At 37.2% G+C, this 17,523-nt stretch overlaps 1 protein-coding gene across 1 annotated transcript; it reads left to right on the forward strand.

Moving 5' to 3' along the window:
* Window positions 1-109: 109 nt before the first annotated feature.
* On the forward strand, window positions 110-17,277 carry cryl1 (crystallin, lambda 1). The gene is made up of 8 exons (XM_067443641.1): window positions 110-258; window positions 759-866; window positions 1,475-1,601; window positions 5,733-5,894; window positions 7,938-8,132; window positions 15,409-15,517; window positions 16,452-16,558; window positions 16,927-17,277. The coding sequence occupies exons 1-8, from the start codon at window positions 218-220 to the stop codon at window positions 17,035-17,037; spliced, it is 960 nt and encodes a 319-aa protein (XP_067299742.1). The 5' UTR covers window positions 110-217; the 3' UTR covers window positions 17,038-17,277.
* The last annotated feature ends 246 nt before the right edge of the window (window positions 17,278-17,523 follow it).

Below are 17,523 nucleotides of genomic sequence, written 5' to 3' on the forward strand. Positions count from 1 at the left end.
TAATATTGTATTTCTAAATAAACATATACACTTTTGGGCTGAAATCCAATGAATTATCCTTCTGTAAAAAAAAAAAATCCTGATGTATTTTGGCACGTGTGACATGCCGTAGCTCCGCCTTTCCTTCGTGCACATGATAACCTGAAGTCTGCTGATATTAGGATCCTGGAAAGTAACGTTAGACGATTGAGTTTTGATTTCTTTAAACGAGACAGAGATGAGTGCATTAAAAGGAAAGATTATTACTGTTGTCGGAAGGTGAGAGTTGACAGTCAGTTACTGTCAGTCTTTCAAATTGAGCAGACATGATTATCTAACAGGTTAACGTTAGCAGAGTGGTCTTTGAACTCTACTATGATGATGTTTATGAATATGATATTTCTCCATATCAGTGCGTCCGAAAAATAAACAGTGCAATAATTTATTATCAAAGTAAAATTAGCATGTGACTCACTGCGCACCTTTGACATATTCTGGTGTATATTTGCCATGTGCAAATAAGGATTTTAGGGTTATCCTGACTATTTTACAGGTTTTTCATGCATGGTAATCAAAGTCATTAAAAATCTGTGAATTCATGTTTGTCATGCACTAAAGTTCATTGCAATATTGAAGTTCCTGTTCAAATAGTATCAGACACGTTCCTCTTTCTGGTATATAGATGCTTTGATTTTCACTAATCTCGATCTTTATTTTTATTTAACTTATTTACAATGCTGTCTGTTTTTCCTCATTTTTGTGTATGTGGCATCACAAAGTGGTCTGATTGGCCGCTCCTGGGCCATGGTGTTCCTGAGTGGAGGATACAAGGTCAAGATCTATGACAACAAACCAGGACAAGCATCAGGGGCCATCACAGAGATCAGGTCAGTGGAAAACAGGAAAGAAAATTTAAATATTGACCTTAGCTAAAATTACCTGTTAACTCATTCTCTCCTATCGTTTCTCAACTTTTGTCAGAGCAGGTTTTTGACCCATTTTGAGGGCACAAACTATAAAAACCAATGCTCAGGGGAGCCAAATAGAATAGATGTCAAATGTACATAATGTAAATTAAATTAAAATATATCCAAATTAGAGTTCTGGGACTGACTCTGTCCATATCTTTTTATGGTTTTTAACAAACCTTCTTCCTTGATTCACCTTTTCTGTCACCAGAGGGAGTTGTAGAGCTTTCTGTCTCTTGATATATGAATCTTGATGCTCTGACTTAAGTGCAGTAATGACAGTTCAGGGCACTCACAAAAATTATCCTCTGTAATGCGTGCAGAGCCGCTTCACTTATTAGGAGTAAATACAAGTCTTTTTAAAAGGCATAATTTACAATAGACAACTTTATCTGCAACATATAGAGTTGTCTTATCAATCATAAACCATGACTGAACACTGTATTTGGACACAGTAGGTATTTTGGAAGATTTTGTATGCATTTTGTTGAATTTTTAGCTGAATATTGTCTTTTGTGTGTGAGCAGGAAACAGCTTGAAGAGCTTCAGCAAGCCAAAATGCTAAGAGGAAATCTCAATGTTACAGAGCAGTTGACTTTACTCAGCAGTCATGATGACCTGCAGCAGGCCCTGGAGGGAGCTTTCTTTGTCCAGGTATAGTTTTCTACTTAAGCGTAGATGACCAACAATCACATGAAATAGTGGATAAACATCATAAAGGATAAAACATTTCACATGATTAGCTCTGTGACAAAACAATTAAATGTGGAATGATGGATTTGAATCAGAGATATCTTTCTTCTCTACACATGCAATACTTTTTTTTTTTTTTTAAACATATCTAGGCATGAATGAAATTAAAGTATCAAATCTTCTCTTGTAGAGAAGTAAGTTACTGCATGATAAATATGAAATCTATCAATCCACATTGAATTGTTTTGTTACCGTGCAAAGCACATGAACCCAGAGGCAGCGTTGTCCGTGATTTTACTTTGGAAACTAAAGCATTCCATGCTGGCTCTCTCACTTGAATGAATGTGATTAACTATTGAAAATGCACCCAGGTTTAACTATTAAAATATATTGAACACTTAGGAGCCAAACCTCATTTTGCTATAAGAAAATGTTTTTTAAATAAATATAATATATTTATATATATGTAAATTAAAGATGGATGAGATATCTGATAATGCATTATTGTCATTAATTGACAGCAAATTCTATTTGTCTCAGTTATGATGACATCAGCATTTAATGATGCCATGTAGTCCTGGTATATGCTGATACTTCTATATTATTTTAGAAGTCATGTATTTTTTTTATGTTTGTTTGGTTTTTACCATTGAGATTTTATTCTTTTCTTTTTATTGCCCTCTAAAATCTTGTTATTTTTAATGTCGAAATGAAAAATCGAATGCATGCCATTTTTTGTTTCTGCTCTTGTATTTCCTCTCTTTTCCTCTCTGTGTTCTTAAGATTTAAACGTATAAATAGGTCTAATTCATTACACACTATACGCTCCATGCATTTGCAAAGAACTGATGTAAGTGCAATTGGGCGAAAGTCATTGAAAATACCTCATGTGAAATCACTCAATGACTTTCGCCCAATTGCACTTACATCAGTTCTTTGCAAATGCATGGAGTGTATAGTGTGTAATGAATTGTTATCCCAAATTGAGACCTCTATTGATCCTCTGCAGTTTGCCTATCAGGCCAACAGGAGCACTATGGAGGCATCTGTTACTCTTTTAAGTAAGGTTCAACAACACCTAGATCATTCAAATACATATGTTCGAATAATTTTTATGGATTTCTCTTCTGCTTTTAATACTTTTCAACCCTATGTCCTTCTAAAGTGCCTTTATGATTTAGGTGTCAGTAATTGGATGTTTTTATGGATTAAAGAATTCTTAAAAAACCGACCTCAGCAAGTCTGTATTAATAATAATGTCATGTCAGACTGCTTGGTTTTAAACACTGGGGTACCGCAGGGATGTGTACTGTCTCCAATACTGTTGTCTGTGTATATCAATGAACTGCAGTGTAATGCCAATAACCTTTATCTTATAAAGTATGCTGATGATATGGCATTGGTTTCCTGTCAAAACTAAATTAATTGCTCTCCGTACTTTGACTTCATTGATAGTATTATCGGTTGGTTTGAAAATAGTTTCTTACATCTTAATATTGAGAAGACAAAAGAGTTATGTCTGAGAAATCAGTCAAAAGTAGATACCGCCTCTACAGGTCCTTCTCAGAAAATTAGCATATTGTGATAAAGTTCATTATTTTCCATAATGTAATGATAAAAATTAAACTTTCATATATTTTAGATTCATTGCACACCAACTGAAATATTTCAGGTCTTTTATAATACTGATGATTTTGGCATACAACTCATGAAAACCCAAAATTCCTATCTCAAAAAATTAGCATATCATGAAAAGGTTATCTTAACAAGCTATTAACCTAATCATCTGAATCAATTGATTAACTCTAAACACCTGCAAAAGATTCCTGAGGCTTTAAAAACTCCCAGCCTGGTTCATTACTCAAAACCGCAATCATGGGTAAGACTGCCGACCCGACCCTGTCCAGAAGGCCATCATTGACACCCTCAAGCGAGAGGGTAAGACACAGAAAGAAATTTCTGAATGAATAGGCTGTTCCCAGAGTGCTGTATCAAGACACCTCAATGGGAAGTCTGTGGGAAGGAAAAAGTGTGGCAAAAAACGCTGCACAACAAGAAGAGGTGACCGGACCCTGAGGAAGATTGTGGAGAATGACAGACCTTGGGGGACCTGCGGAAGCAGTGGACTGAGTCTGGAGTAGAAACATCCAGAGCCACCGTGCAAAGGCGTGTGCATGAAATGGGCTACAGGTGCCCTATTCCCCAGGTCAAGACACTTTTGGGCTACAGAGAAGCAGCACTGGACTGTTGCTCAGTGGTCCAAAGTACTTTTTTCGGATGAATGCACATTTTGCATGTCATTTGGAAATCAAGGTGCCAGAGTATGGAAGAAGACTGGGGAGAAGGAAATGCCAAAATGCCTGAAGTCCAGTGTCAAGTACCCACAGTCAGTGATGGTCTTGGGTGCCATGTCAACTGCTGGTGTTGGTCCACTGTGTTTTATCAAGGGCAGGGTCAATGCAGCTAGCTATCAGGAGATTTTGGAGCACTTCATGCTTCACTCTGCTGAAAAGCTTTATAGAGATGAAGATTTCGTTTTTCAGCACGACCGGGCACCTGCTCACAGTGCCAAAACCACTGGTAAATGGTTTACTGACCATGGTATTACTGTGCTCAATTGGCCTGCCAACTCTCCTGACCTGAACCCCATAGAGAATCTGTGGGATATTGTGAAGAGAAAGTTGAGAGACGCAAGACCCAACACTCTGGATGAGCTTAAGGCCGCTATCGAAGCATCCTGGGCCTCCATAACACCTCAGCAGTGCCACAGGCTGATCGCCTCCATGCCACACCGCATTGAAGCAGTCATTTCTGCAAAAGGATTCCCGACCAAGTATTGAGTGCATAACTGAACATAATTATTTGAAGGTTGACTTTTTTGTATTACAAACACTTTTCTTTTATTGGTCGGATGAAATATGCAAATTTTTTGAGGAATTTTGGGTTTTCATGAGCTGTATGCCAAAATCATCAGTATTAAAACAATAAAAGACCTGAAATATTTCAGTTGGTGTGCAATGAATCTAAAATATATGAAAGTTTTATTTTTATCATTACATTATGGAAAATAATGAACTTCATCACAATATGCTAATTTTTTGAGAAGGACCTGTATATATAAACCAGTTGTCATAAAACGAAAAACTGTAAAGCAAGTCTCGAATTTTAAATATTTGGGTACCATTATTGATTAGAAACTTACCTTTGAAAGTAACATAGATTATATCCATAAGAAGGCAAGACAAAGTCTGAGTCTTCTTAGAAAACTAAGAAGTTTTAAACTTACTGCACACACCTTGTCCATGCTATATCGATCAATGATTGAGAGTATTCTTACATATATTATTGTTACATGGTATGGTAATTTAACATTATAATACAAGAGAAAGCTTTCACAAATAATTAACAAAGCAAATAAGATTACTGGGCACAAACAACAGCCTCTTCAGGGCTTGTTTGACTGTTTTATGGGGAAAAAAAACGCAATTGCGATTTTTAAAGATCATACTCATCCGCTCCATTCTACATTTAAATTGCTTCCATCCGGACGTAGACTAAAAATTCCCAATGGCAGTGATTATTTTAAAATGCAGTTTTTTAAAGTAGTATACTTTTGTTTTTGTTTTTGTTTTCTTCTTTGAAACACTGTCAAATGTTTTTCTGTATTTGTTTTGTAAATATGTGATGTGATTTTGTGTAGTAGTGTGAATTGTATATGTCACCAGTGTCAAAGATAAATTTTGGTTCTGTGACAAACAGAATGGACAATAAAGTCCAATCAATCAGTCAATCAATAGAAGAATTTGTATGAATTCTGACTTTGTTGTTTCCCACCAGTCACTATTGTAATAGAGTATAAAACCTAATATTTCACTAACTTAACCAACATAAAATCAAAGAAGGCATAAAGTTTGTGTGTTAGGGAGGTCTAAGGAGTAAATTGCATGTACACAAATTGCAGGAAAAAAATTGTGATTAAACTGGTTAGTGTAAAAATGTTGCTACAACTTCAGTACTGTACATTTCATAACAGCACCTTTGCTATATTGTTGACAATCAACTGCTCTTGTCCTTTGTGTTTTCTGTGAAAAGGAGTGTGTATTTGAAGACCTGGAAGCAAAGCAGACCGTCTTCCATGAGGTGGAGAATCTAGTCACTGAAAGCGTGATTCTCAGCAGCTCCACTTCCTGCCTGATGCCAAGCAATGTGTTTTCTCGTGTCCAGAACCGAACTCGATGCATCATATCTCATCCGGTTAGTTTTGATTACACTCTGAGACATATACACAAGGTTCAAGCCACATTGAAAATGTGAGAGTCAAATCATAATTAGGCTTTATTATGATATTAATAAATTGTCCAAATGAAAAATACATGATTATTAAATAAGCCGATTATTTTTTAAATAAGCCGATTATTATTTAATAAGCCGAATCATGAATCAATACGCTGAATTATGACCGTTTGAATCTTTATTTGTGGATCGAAAATAAACACAGAAGAGAAGACAATGCTGAATAAAGTAGTAGTTTTTGTGATTTTTGGACCAAAATGTATTTTCGAGGCTTCAAGAGATTCTATCTCTGTCACATATGGACTACTTTGATTATATTATTACTACCTTTCTGAACATGGACAGTATAGTATGCATACACTTGCATAATCTCTCGGACTACATATAAAATATCTTAAACTGTGTTCCAAAGATGAACAGAGGTCTTACGGGTGTGGAACAACATTAGGGTGAGTCATTAATGACATCAATTTCATTTTTGGGTGAACTAACCCTTTAAGATTGAACATTGGTCCGGGGAGTTTGCGCTGTATTTTCTACTGCACAAGAGGCATGATAAACAAGCATTATTCAAATGACTCTAAATGCATTTGATAGTCCTTCAACTAATCAGACCACAAGAGGCGTGATCAATGGGCAACAACTCAGCACTTCTCTATCCATCATCATGTTAAAGCCGTCAATAGCGTGGTAGGTGGATAAGCCAGTCTGTGATTGGTTCCCGCAAAATTGTAACAGAAGCAGTATAAATGAACATACAGGTTTCCAGACTGAGTTGCTGGACAAAATCAAATCGCCAGCTGATCAGACTGGGTTTACCCAGTTAATATGTGTATACTTCAGGCCAGATTTTGTTGGTTCCATTGCACACACTCCAGCTTTAGTTTGAACCGCCAACATCTTGTATTAAGAACTAAACATATGTAGACAAAAATGTCTTAAAGGTCCTGTTCTCCACAATTCCATCTTTCAAACTTTAGTTAGTGTGTAATGTCGCTGTTAGAGCATAAATAATACCTGTAAAATTATAAAGCTCAAAGTTCAATGCCAAGCGAGATATTTTATTTAACAGAAGTTCACTTTCAAAGCCTACAGCGAAAGGCCGGTTTGGACTACACCCCTGCACTTCCTGCAGTAATGACGTCACTAGAACCGTTTGTTGACTAACCCTCCGCCCACAAGAACACGCAAAATAGGGGGCGTGGTTTTGTTGCTCTCCCACGTGGAGAAGAGCGCGCATTCAGCGCTTGCATCTCCCCGTTATGGTAAGAGGCGGGACCTTTCCGGGCAAAGTGCGCTAAGCTGCTGTCCAATCACAACACGGGAAGCGCTGGCCCAATCAGAACATGTTACGTATTTCTGAAGGAGGGACTTTATAGAACAGGGAAATCATCAGGCCGTTTTTAGGACAGAGAAAACAGCGCTGTACAGATTAGTCAATTGTGTGAAAAATACTATTTTTTTACAAGCAAAAAATGAACTCATGTTATATTGCACACTGTAAACATAATCAAAGCTTCGAAAAAAACGCGAAGAACGGGACCTTTAAGGTTGCGTTAATGGCTACAGCTAAAACCCTCCTAAGTTTGAACTTGAAAGATGAAATTGCCCTTAATAACAGAACATTCGAAAACATTTAAAGCATTTTATAGAGCAGTGGTTTTTCTTGTCAGCTCGGAATGTTTTTTTCCGCTGCCTATAGTGAAGAATGGAGTGAAGTATATCAGGCCCACAGGGGCATTACTGCATTTTATTTTGTTCCATGGAAATTCCACTCTGATCTCATCAGCAGAAAGGTCTCGTTGTCCTTGAAAGCAGTGTGGTAAATAGTTTAGTGAATGTTTAATCCGAAATGCTAAGCATTTGTAGTCAGGCATTTTAGTCAGACAGACCTTCATAGTAGGCCCTTATCTCTAGCTCTGGTAAATACATTAGTATAATGTCTTGTCTGTGTCCAGTGGCAGTTAAACTGGTGTCATTTCCTTCTTGTTTTTAACCTCTCAGGTAAACCCGCCCTACTATGTGCGCCTGGTGGAACTGGTGCCACACCCCGAAACGCTGCCTGCTGTAATGGATGTTGCTTATTCACTGATGACGGATGTCGGACAGGCACCTGTGCGCCTCAAGAAGGAGATTGATGGTTTCGCATTGAACCGTGTTCAGTATGCCATCATAGCCGAGTCCTGGAGGCTGGTTCAGGTTGGTCGAGCCATGGAACAAAATCAGATAGCACTTATGTCTATTCTGTATATTGGTTTGACTTCCCCCCTATTTTCTGGCAAAATTCCTAGAATGTTAAAGGGATAGTTTACCCTAAAATTAAAATAACCCCATAATTTACTCACCATTAAGCTATCCTAGGTGTATATGACAGTCTTCTTTCAGGTGTATAGAATCAGAGTTGTATTAAAAAGGCTTTTCCGATCTTTATAAAGGAAGTGAATAGCAGCCCAAAATTTGAAGCCCAAAAAAGTAAAATTTTGGGCTGCCATTTATAATGCTTGGATTAGCTAGGACATTTTTTAATATAACTCTGATTATATTCAGCTGTAAGAAGAATGTCATATACACCTAGGATGACTTGAGGGTGAGTAAATCATTGGGTAATTTAAATTTTTGGGTGAACTATCCCTTTAATTGACTTCTCAATTAAAGAAGTCAATTAAAAAAGCCTTTCAAAGCTCCACTGTCCTATATGCAAAATATAAAATATATATTACACACACACTTACATACACACAGTTTCTTGCTTCAATAAGGTGTCCGTATTACAGGATGAGCTTGTTCATGTGTGGGGAAAATATATTGCTGTCAAATCGCATTAATCATCTCTGAACATGAAAGTCCTAAATGCATTTTGTAAATTTTGATGTATGTCTTGTTACACTCTGTTATTAGAAATATGTGACCCTGTCTGTGAAACACTTTAAATTTAATTATGAGATAATGTTTGTCAAAGTGCCATAGCCATAAAAATGACAAAAATAGGTAATTTGTGTTTATTGCTGTAAATGATACATTATACCAAGGGGTTTGAGATACAATACTCAATTTTTAATTCATAACATTATAAATACTGAAATTAGTGATTTTATTGACACTACACTTTTATTCTTAACACTACACTTTTATACTTATTTTTTACACAAAAAATACCGGATGCGGGCTCCCTAAACATCGATTTTAATCATCATCATCAAAAAAGGGGGTTTTCATTACAACAAGACCAGCTGATTTGTATGTTATTCGGTTCAGGAACTTCCTTTTTTTACCATTAGGAAGAGAAAGACATTAATATCAATCTCAGCTTTAATGTGGTATATGGCTCATATGCAGGATAATTATGCATCACATGTGTTGCAGTTTTAAAAATAAGCTTGTGTTTACATTGGAATTTCTCAAAAACATGATTTTCTGAGCCTCACATTCAGCAAATCTTTAACATAGCCATACTCAGTTAATATTAGGTTATATTTTAACAGAATGTTCTTTACATTATGTAGGATGATTTTATGTAGAAAACAGTGAATCACAAAAAAATGACTTTAGGAGGGCTTTTACAGACAGGGAAGTGCAGTTAGTGAAATGAACAGAGGCTGTTGTATTTAATAAAACAGAGCATTGCAACATTAATAGTATTCTTATTACATTTTGTTTACAAATGATCGATTGAGAGAAGGGGAAAAAACATCTCTTTTCTTTGTTTCTCTTGAGAAACTTTTAGAACAGCTAGCTTATCTTTCCTCACACTGGTGGTTTTGTCCTGCCTGTACAGTACACCTGTATTACAGTGTATCAAATGAACATGGGGTAGAGTGAGGTGATCCACTTAAAAAAAAAAAAAAAAAAACAAGCCCTTTTCAGCTCTGCCCACAAGCAAAAAACCAAAGCAGAGTCAAGAAAACAAACAATGGACATCTTACTTTGAACTTTTTTTTTTTGTGGCTGTTCATTATTCAGTAATTGACATTTAAAGATAAAAGCACAATACTATTCTGTCCAGGGTGTATTATGGATGGAGGCATCATCATTTAAAGATGATTCATGGTGACACTGAAAGAATACCCTGGTGTTTTTGGTGTGTCTAAATTATGTGGAGAACATGTAGTGTAAAAGAGGTGTAGTGAAATTGTTTTAAAATGCGTTTTATTCATAATTGCAAATTTCAAAGGTCAGTTATTAGCAGTTAACTCTCTTGAAATGAATCCTAACCGTAGTTGTATCCAGTATTACTTAATAACGTTAGTTGTTAATGTTTTGTTGAAATCGTAGTTTTGTTGCCATATGGTCTTTGTTGGTTCTGGAGGGCTTTATACGTGTTTTGATAAAGTCCACTTCTCTTCAGTGTCCGCAACAGCAGTTAATGCGCTGACAGATATTAAAAAAATAACATGGCCAAAATCATGTGGACACTCAAACACCACACCCATATGTGCTTGTGAGAATTTATTTAAAAAACTAAGAAGATGCAGTTATTTGCTCTCATTTAGACACAAGCGTGAGTGAGATTGTACTGATGTGTACTGATTGTATTGATGATGGGTGATGGGGTCTGGCTGGTTGCCTGACCAATTAATCCTAAAGTTCTTCCAAACAGCTACTTTCTTAATTTTATCCACCCATTAGTAATGGGTGTAGCTAAAATGACAAAATCTATTGTTTAGAATGCAGTGACCACATACTTCTGTCCAGACAGGGCTTATGAATACGACCCTGTCTGGTCTTGTATAAAAATGATTTTTCTGCATAATGCTGATTAACTAAACGGTTTTATGCACAACACAATTATCTCTCATAATTATCTCTTAGGGAATAATTGTAAGGATTCATCATCTTGATGATCATATCATAATTTACTCCCTCATGTTGTGTCAAACCTGCATGTTTTTCTTTTTTCTGGGATTCTTCTACGTAAGATATTCACAGAATGTTCAGACTGCAATTTTTTATACAACTGTAAGAAAACAGTCAAATGAGTAAATAATGACAGAATGTTTGTTTTTGAGTCAACTTTGCTTTTAGATATAACATCTAAATGACACGGTCTGGATTTTGATTTAAGTTTTGAGATTATGCTTTTGTTTCACAATTTATAATGGCAACACTGAAAATGAAATGCTACGCTAATGGTATGTGTACTTGGCCTTTTTGACTGACTAGAGATAAGGGGACTACAGGTTTTACTGATTTCAGAGATATAAAAAAAATCAAAAAGCGCCTACATTTTTTTTTTGGGGTGGGGGTATTACAGCTTAGACAACATATACTTACATGTTTACAACTTTTAGCAGTGTTGTATGCAACTTTGAAAGGATTTCCTGTAAAATGACAACAACATTTTTAACTTGGACCACTGTACGTGTGTATGAGAAGCTTTTCAATTTGGTTAGGCCAAATCCAGGCAGAAATCCCAAAAATGGTCCTGGAGTTTAAGCAGTTAATTGATAATGAGATAATTTAGTTAGACCGGTCTGGAAACGGTATGCTTGGGCTTATAGTGCTCTGTCTCATTAGTTTTTTTACTTTTTTTGCAGTTTCCTCTGAGATCTGGGGAATTTGGATGCCAAGTCAACACCTCAAAGTTGTCATTGTGTTCCTCAAACCATTCCTGAACCATTTTTCTTTTGTGGCAGGGTGCATTATCCTGCTGAAAGAGCCCAAAGCCTCCAGGGAATATTGTTTCCATGAAAGTGTGTACATGATCTGCAAAAATTAGGTTTGTGGTACATGTCAAAGTAATATCCACATGGATGGCAGGGCCCATAGTTTCCCAGCAGAACATTGCCCAAAGCATCACACTGCCTCCGCCAGCTTGCCTTCTTCCCATAGTACATCCTGGTGCCATGTGATCACCAGGTAAGCGACACACACACACTCGGCCATCCACTTGATGTAAAAGAAAATGTGATTTATCAGACCAGGTCACTTTCATTCATTGCTCTGTACTCCAGTTCTGATGATCACATGCCCACTGTTTGCGCTTTTGGTGGTGGGCAGGGGTCAGCATGGGCACTCTGACTGGTCTGTGGCTATACAGCCCCATACGCAACAAACTGCAATGCGCTTTGTATTCTGACACCTTTCTATCAGAACCAGAATTAACTTCTTGAGTAATTTGAGCTACAGTAGCTTGTCTGTTTGATCGGAACCCACAGCTCCCCACGTGTATCAATGAGCCTTGGCTGCCAATGAACCAGTTCACCACTGTTCCTTCCTTCCTTGGACTACTTTTGATAGATACTGACCATTGCAGTGCAGACTGGAAACACACAAGAGCTGTAATTTTGGAGGTGCTCTAACCCAGTTTTTCAGTTTTTCCCAGTTTTTCTGCTATCACTATTTAGCCCTTGTCAGCCTTGCTCAAATCCTTACGTTTGACCATTTTCCTGCGTCAAACTGGAAAAATTTATTATTTTTTAATAATTATTAAATTATTTATTTTTATGAATAGTGTTATTCACATCATGTTATGCCTGATTGGTGTAATTTTGACATTTTCCAAGTCTCCTTGTAGTCAGAATAAAATGAATGTTAAGAAATAATAACTTTCCCTAAGTATTTCTAAACATTTTGAGCCACAAATCCATGGGTTCAGAACCAAAATACATTACAGACCCTTCCATCACTGTGCCCTCTTGCACAGTTTTACTCACTCTGACAATTGCATGTTTTGGGTCAATTTCTATATGACAAAAATACTTCTCTTCCTTTCTTGTTGCAGGCAAATGCTTTTAAGAATTTCAAAAGAATGTGCTCTCTGAATGGTTAAAGTATTCAACCAAGGGGTGGCCAAGCTTTTAAAAAAGCCATGTTGATGAACCAGTTAAACCAGCAAGCATTATGAATTATGTATAGCGTTACGTTTTTTTCTTTCTGAATAACTATTACATCACAGTTTAAAGGCCAATTCACACTGCTCCGACAGATGGCAACAGACTCTTCATCTGGTTTTTTCTGTGTCTTAGCCCTGTCAGTGTCTATTGGTGTCTGTCCAAGCTTGTTTTCACCAGTTGAACGTATTCAACGTTCAACCCCACACTTGGTACTTGTCCATGTCGTAGAATAGAAGTGACATACAATCTGGTGAATCTGCGTTGGTCACCGTCTGTAGTGTGATGGGCCTTAAGTTAGTTATTGGGGGAAAGAAAAAAACAAACAGTATGCATAAACTATAAGGCATGCTGGTTTAACTGGCTCATCAACATGGCTTTTTTAACAGAGTGGCTGGCCCTTGGGGAAGCTGTAGCCTAATGGTTAGAGTCGGACTTGTAACCTGAAGGTTGTGGGGTTGATTCTCAATTCCAGTGGGACTGAAGTGACCTTGAACATGGCACCTAACCTTGCTCCCCGGGTGCCACTTTGAATGACTGTTCCGTGTGTGTGTCCATGGTTTGCAGTGTGTGTGCGTTCACTACTCGCTGTTCCTAATGTGTGGGCACTCACTTTGATGGGTAAATGCAGAGGACAAATTCCAAGTATGGGTGGCCATACTTGGCCTTTACATCACTTCACTTTAAAACTATGCCAACAGACACTTGAATATTATTTACTAGCTGAGAAAACGGATCTGATCGGATGTTTATACATTTTCCACAATCCTCTCATGTTGTGTGCACACCAAAAGTTATTTTTTTTAAAGGGTTACTTCACCCAAGAATGAAAATTCTTTCATTAATCACTCACCCTGGGGCTGGATTCACAAAAATGTTCTTAAGAAGGAAGAAAATAAATGGTGTTTTTTTATTGAAAGGTATTACTGAATACTCACTGAATGAAAAACACCTTAAAGCCTGTCTTTTTGGGCTTCCTGCAGATTACTGTCGATATAATAAGTGTGCACACTATTTTTGTCATGACTGGCAATCGATTACTCTCAATTTGTAAAAACAAAACCTTTGTTCATCTTCAGTTGCATAAACTTAGCCACTATGTTTGTGTATGTTAAGAATTTGTCTTAAGCACTAATTTGTCCAAATGTAATCAGTCTTGCTTTTCTAATTCAAATTGAACCGATCTACCATTTTATGTAACTGAGTTTAAAAAGTCCAGTCTTAAAGAAAAAAATGAGATGACCTACTTTTAAGACTAGTCTAAGTGGTTTATGCAACCGGCCCCAGAAGCCAGAACAAACTGATGAAATCCAAGAGCTCTCTGACCCCGCCATCGACACCTAATTAATTAAAACTTTCAAGGCCCAGAAAGGTAGTAAAAACATTGTTTAAATAGTCCATATGACTACAGTGGTTCAACCTTAATTTTATAAAGCTACAAGATTATTACCTTTTTTTTGTGCAAAAAACAAACAAAGATAACAAATGTATTCAACAGTTTCTTCTAGTCTGTGTTAGACTCTTACATTGTTTTGATGTGAGTGATGACAAGTAGCTAATTCCGTGAGTAAGAGCAATTAACTTGCCAGGTAGTCCAACTTCCTCGCTTTTTTACTACATTTTATGATAAAACGGACCTGTCAAACCGAACATGTAAATAGGCTCTTTTTTTTGATTGGCTTGCGCAGAAGTGCCTCATGTGAATTTCCCACTCAAGTTGACATTTTTCAACTCGCGCAGAAGACGCGATTGAGGCGACTGTCACAAATTCTTTTTGCTCTGCATTGTTGTTGTATGTAATCTACAAGTATTCACTTTACTTTTGGTGTGCACACACCATTAGTTTTAAAAATGATGTTCTGAAGATTTTAGACTTATAAAATTATGCTTTCATAGACTTGTCTCTTACATTTTTTGTTTGTGTGCACACAGAGGTTTTTGTTTTTTATGAGGAGAAACATTTAAAGTTTGGATGGTACACTACACACAAGATTTGCAGCATAAATCCACTCATGCTTCCTCTCAGAGTTCAGGCGGCCCTTTGAGAGAAAGCCAGCTCTGGAAAGCAGAGCAGCTGGGAAAGCTAATGGCTGCCCCTGGTGATTACCGTATACAGGAAAGGCCTCTTTTCACGGTTTTCCCAGCCAGTCCGCCGCCTGGCGACACCGAGATAACGGCCTCGTTGTTGCACGCAGGGAATGAACAAAGACCAGCCTGTCCCCCTCCTAAACTCGCCCCCCACTTGCCCGTTCTGTATCCAAGCTTTGATTTCAGTACAGTCAGGCAACAGGTATCTATGGCCAAAGGTAATCTGAGTGTAAAGTGGGCCCAAAGCCTGGCACAACAACGATTGCCTCCCTCTGCCATACCATCCCATTGTTCAGAGGACACTGAGTTAAATGATAAGAGAAACCCAATACAGTGGGAGCGGCTTTAGTACTCTTTAGATGGGATGAAGAGAGTCAACCTCCGTTTTCCTCTCAATCAGGTGGACCAAACCTTGTTGGCTGGACAAACTACTAAGCAGGAAGCTGTAATTTTAGGATTAGAACATCAGAACATCAGTAAACCACAGAAAAAGTCTTTCATCCAAGTGTATAATACAGAACAAGCTGCCAAATGAACTTCTCTTTCTTCTCATCCAGGATGGAGTGATCTCAGTGAAGGACATTGATCTGGTGATGTCTGAGGGCCTGGGCATGCGCTACGCTTTTATAGGTCCCATTGAAACCATGCATCTCAACGCACCGGAAGGCAAGCTACCTCTTAACCCATGGATTTCTTTTTAAAAATGGAATAATGAGACTTGTGTAATTGAGCACTAAGAAGTTTTTGTTTTCATCACGCATGGAAAAAACTTTTTTTTTTGGTGCTTGGGGCGGCGAAAAAGCAGTCTGTGAAAAACCTGTTGCTGTTATCAATGATCAACCTCACATGACTTTAATAAGTGTGTGTGTGAGAGAGAGAGTTGGTGAAAGAAACTGAAACAAGCTCAAAAGTGTAAATGTGCATGTGTTTTGAAGAGATCTCATGTTCACTGTGAAAATCAGAAGGCAGTGTGAAATCTGTAGGATGACCCCTACAGCCCCCACCCCTCATGAAACGTGCTTTGCCATGTGACACCAGTACTAAGATTTAATGATGACGGATGAATTGGCATCCTCAGCCCTGCCTGTTTGTACTGTGTGTGAGTAGCTACGATACTCTCACTGTAGTGATAAAGCCCCCTGTATTCAGAGTTTCGCCCTTGTTCCTTCCATCACTGTAATGGCACAGGTTCTTGGAATCTGAAAGGGAAGAACTGTGGCTGAACTTTCACTGGGGTACGTCTTATCTGCTGAGAGCCGTTCTAAAAGCACTCATGCCCTTTAAATGAGGAGCTACTCAATTCATGCTTGAAAACTCTTCTAGAAAACATCTATTTGCTGAGTCATTTTGGACTGTATTCCACATTAAATATACAGACTTTACTTTTAGTTTTGAAGATATTCAGAATGACAAGGCACTAAATAAGATTTTTCTTGCTTGGTTAAAAATATATTTCAAATTAATTAAAATAGATCTAAATACTTTTTGTTATATGTTGTTTTTAGAATTAGAAAATATTAGACTTAAGATCTACTACTGTATTGTAGAAATGCAAATATGCATTTTCATTTAATCCTCACCATGTGTTTTGTCTGTCCAGGTATGAAAGACTATCTCCAGCGCTATAGTGACGGCATGAAGAGGGTTCTTAATACTTTTGGGCCTGTGCCAGACTTTTCTGGAGAGTCAGCAGATAGAATTATTAAAGTATGCAATATCAATAATAGTTTTGTATTAAAAAAACTTTAATGTCAGTTGTTTTAGAATTCTCAAGATTGTTCAAATAGCCAGAAGACAGATGGTTCAAATAGCCTCTTAATTTTATATATATAAACAACCCAATTTTAACCCAATGGTTGAGTTGTTCTTACCCAGCAATTGGGTTGTCTTAAGCAACATTTAACCCAACCACTGGGTTAAAATAACCCAATTGTTGGGTTGGTGCATTTTCAACCCAATTTGGGTTGTTTTTAACCCAGCATTTTTTAAAGTGTATATATATATATATATATATATATACACATATATATACATGTTATCATTATAAACTAAAATAAATATTTTATCACCCCTAGGAGATCTGTGAGCTGATCCCTAGTGAGCAGGAACACCTCACAGCCAGGAGAGAGAGAAGAGATCAGCTGCTGATGGGACTTGCTAAGCTAAAAATGAGGCTGGTCCATTAGGTGGGGTAAATGGAAGTGGTTATAGATCATCTGGGCCATTTATGTCTTTTGTTGCCCTTCTGGGTGATTACAGATGAAAATTACTGAAACAAAAACTAACCTCAGAAGTGTTCATTTAATTATTAATTGAATTTACCAGTCTTTTTTAAAAGTCTTAGATTTGTGACAGACTTGTTATACAGCTAAGGCACTTTCTTGTTCATGGTGTACAATTCACAATTAAAGGGAAAATGAAATCAATCTCCAGTTGACAAGTCTTTTTCCTCGTTCCCACCACAATGAGTGTTTGACTCAGCATTAAAAAATATACTATTGAAAAATGTGCTAAATTCCTTCATTGGACATGAATAATGTGGACACTTACCTTAAGATGTCTTTAGATTACATAACATGTCAAATGCAAATAAATAATGCTTGTCAAAAAGTATGACGTAAATTCACGTAGTTTTACGAGAAAACAGATGTAGTTCATGACATTATGAAAAA

Source organism: Pseudorasbora parva, chromosome 5 (genome assembly GCF_024679245.1).
Source record: "Pseudorasbora parva isolate DD20220531a chromosome 5, ASM2467924v1, whole genome shotgun sequence".
In the NCBI taxonomy this organism is placed as follows: Eukaryota; Metazoa; Chordata; class Actinopteri; order Cypriniformes; family Gobionidae; genus Pseudorasbora; species Pseudorasbora parva.